Consider the following 2,013-nt stretch of genomic DNA (forward strand, 5'->3'; position numbering starts at 1 on the left):
TGTGTGTGTGTGTGTGTACTTTCATGCAATTCACCTCGTCTTTGTCCAACTCTTTCCTAGAACCTAAAAGAGTTTGTGTACACAGAGAAACTGAATATCAGGTAAATAAGAAGCAGATGACTTGTCATTTCTCACCTTTTTGCCTTTAATGATGGAATAATTATGTATGACCTTCTCTTTATTTGTCAGCCTGGTTCTTCAGTTCCTGTGATTGCATGTCAGGATTGTACCTGTGCAAATCAGATTGACCCCAAATCTGGTCTATTAAAAATAATTTGTGTGTTTCAACAATGCAAAGAACACTGTGAACTGGTAAGAGACAATAAAGCCGTCATCTTCACTTACACCATACATCCCAGTTTGTTTTCCTTTGGTGGCTTTAGTGTGTCGCTTGCTAGATTGGGCTTCACAAGCTAACGTCGCTCTCGGTGTCTCACAGGGATATGGATATGTGGAAAGTGATTCAGATGAATGCTGCGGGAAGTGTGTACAGAAACACTGTGTTGTCAACATTAATGGAACCAAACACCTTTTGACTGTAAGCTGGTTGTAACTTCATGTGTTAATTCATCTAAGCCAACCCCCAATAAGTGCTTATTTGTGTGTTTAAACAAATACTACTAAGTTTGTGTGGATTTGTGTATACATCTATCTCACTGCTTTCTAGCAAGGAGAAACCTGGTCACCATCGGAGAATAAGTGTGAACATTACACCTGTGTTAAGAATGGTGAGACTTTAACAGCAAGTCGTTCACAGACTGTCTGCCCACCCTTCCAAGAGAGCAACTGCCAACCTGTAAGTATGCTTTTAAAAAATAATGTTGATTGATTGACTGTATCTGTCTGAAATGAAATGAAACGAAACAAATTTAGTTAATGTTGTATATTTTCCTCGTTAGGAAACAATTCAAACTGCAGCAAACGGCTGTTGCAAAATTTGTGAGTATAACATTTTGATATATAATGTTTTAATCAGAGGCAGCACAGTGGCGTGGTGGTTAACATTGTTGCCTCACAGCCGGAAGGGACTTGTTTTGAATCCAGCAGCTAGCCAGGGTCTTTCTGTGTGGAGTTTGCATGTTCCCCTAATGCCTGCATGGGTTCTCTCCGGGTACTGTGTCTTCTTCCAATAGTCCAGAGACATGCACTTAGTGGAGTTAGGTTAACTGTTGATTCTAAATTCCACATAGGTGTGAATTTAACTGTGAATTGCTGTTTGTCGGTGTTAGCCCTATGACGGAGTCGACAGAGTGTCGACCTGTCCAGGATGTACCTGCCTTTCAGCCTATGACATCTGGATAAGCGGAACAGTATGGATGGATGGATTTACATTAAATAGAAATAAAAGAAACTAACTCAACATCTTTTTTTGTAAAAGGTGTGGAGAAGGAGAAGGGATGCAAGTTAATGTCCATGACAACCCATATTACATTCAACGGTTGTCAGTCCTCCCAGGAGGTAGATATGCCATATTGTGAAGGATCCTGCAACACTTACACCATGTAAGGATAACCTTAATGTTATATGGTTCCCTGGAAAGTTACAAAAAGTGTTATTTTACCCTTTGACTATATTAATAATCCTGTCCCCTGCTATCTTTAGGTACTCTGAAGCAGCAGCAGCTATGGAGCATTCCTGCTCATGCTGTAAGGAGATAAACTTCAGCAATCGCACTATTGACCTGGTCTGCCTGAATGGAGACACGGTCCCCTACACATACATGTATGTGGAACAGTGTGGGTGTACCAAGACGGACTGCACCACAGCTCGACATCATGTTCGCAGGAAGAGAAGCTTCACACTGCTGTGATGAAACAGTCCGTCTCTTCACAAATGTGACATTTAAATGTTTCGTCCCATATTTTCTTAAAAATCATTATATATCTTACAAAGTAATTGGTATTGCAGTTTGAGTATTTATCTGCTGATCAAAATAAAAAAGAACTTGCAACTCAGTTCATGTCTCATCTCCTCCATCTTCTTTTTTTCTAGTAAAACAAAATCTAAACATTT

The 2,013-nt window shown here is 39.9% G+C and overlaps 1 protein-coding gene across 1 annotated transcript in view; it reads left to right on the top strand.

Annotated features, from left to right (window-relative positions):
• Positions 1 to 1,946, top strand: part of LOC102300408 (intestinal mucin-like protein) — a 4,766-nt gene extending 2,820 nt beyond the window's left edge. Inside the window, exons 12-18 of the mRNA XM_005952561.3 lie at positions 61 to 101; positions 190 to 312; positions 440 to 538; positions 668 to 796; positions 900 to 939; positions 1,379 to 1,502; positions 1,603 to 1,946. Coding sequence (XP_005952623.1) covers positions 61 to 101; positions 190 to 312; positions 440 to 538; positions 668 to 796; positions 900 to 939; positions 1,379 to 1,502; positions 1,603 to 1,810 — 764 coding nt within the window. The 3' untranslated portion in view covers positions 1,811 to 1,946. The remainder of the gene's footprint in view (positions 1 to 60; positions 102 to 189; positions 313 to 439; positions 539 to 667; positions 797 to 899; positions 940 to 1,378; positions 1,503 to 1,602) is intronic.
• The last annotated feature ends 67 nt before the right edge of the window (positions 1,947 to 2,013 follow it).

Source organism: Haplochromis burtoni, unplaced genomic scaffold (genome assembly GCF_018398535.1).
Source record: "Haplochromis burtoni strain Fernald_Lab_line unplaced genomic scaffold, NCSU_Asbu1 Contig_1797, whole genome shotgun sequence".
NCBI classification, from domain to species: domain Eukaryota; kingdom Metazoa; phylum Chordata; class Actinopteri; order Cichliformes; family Cichlidae; genus Haplochromis; species Haplochromis burtoni.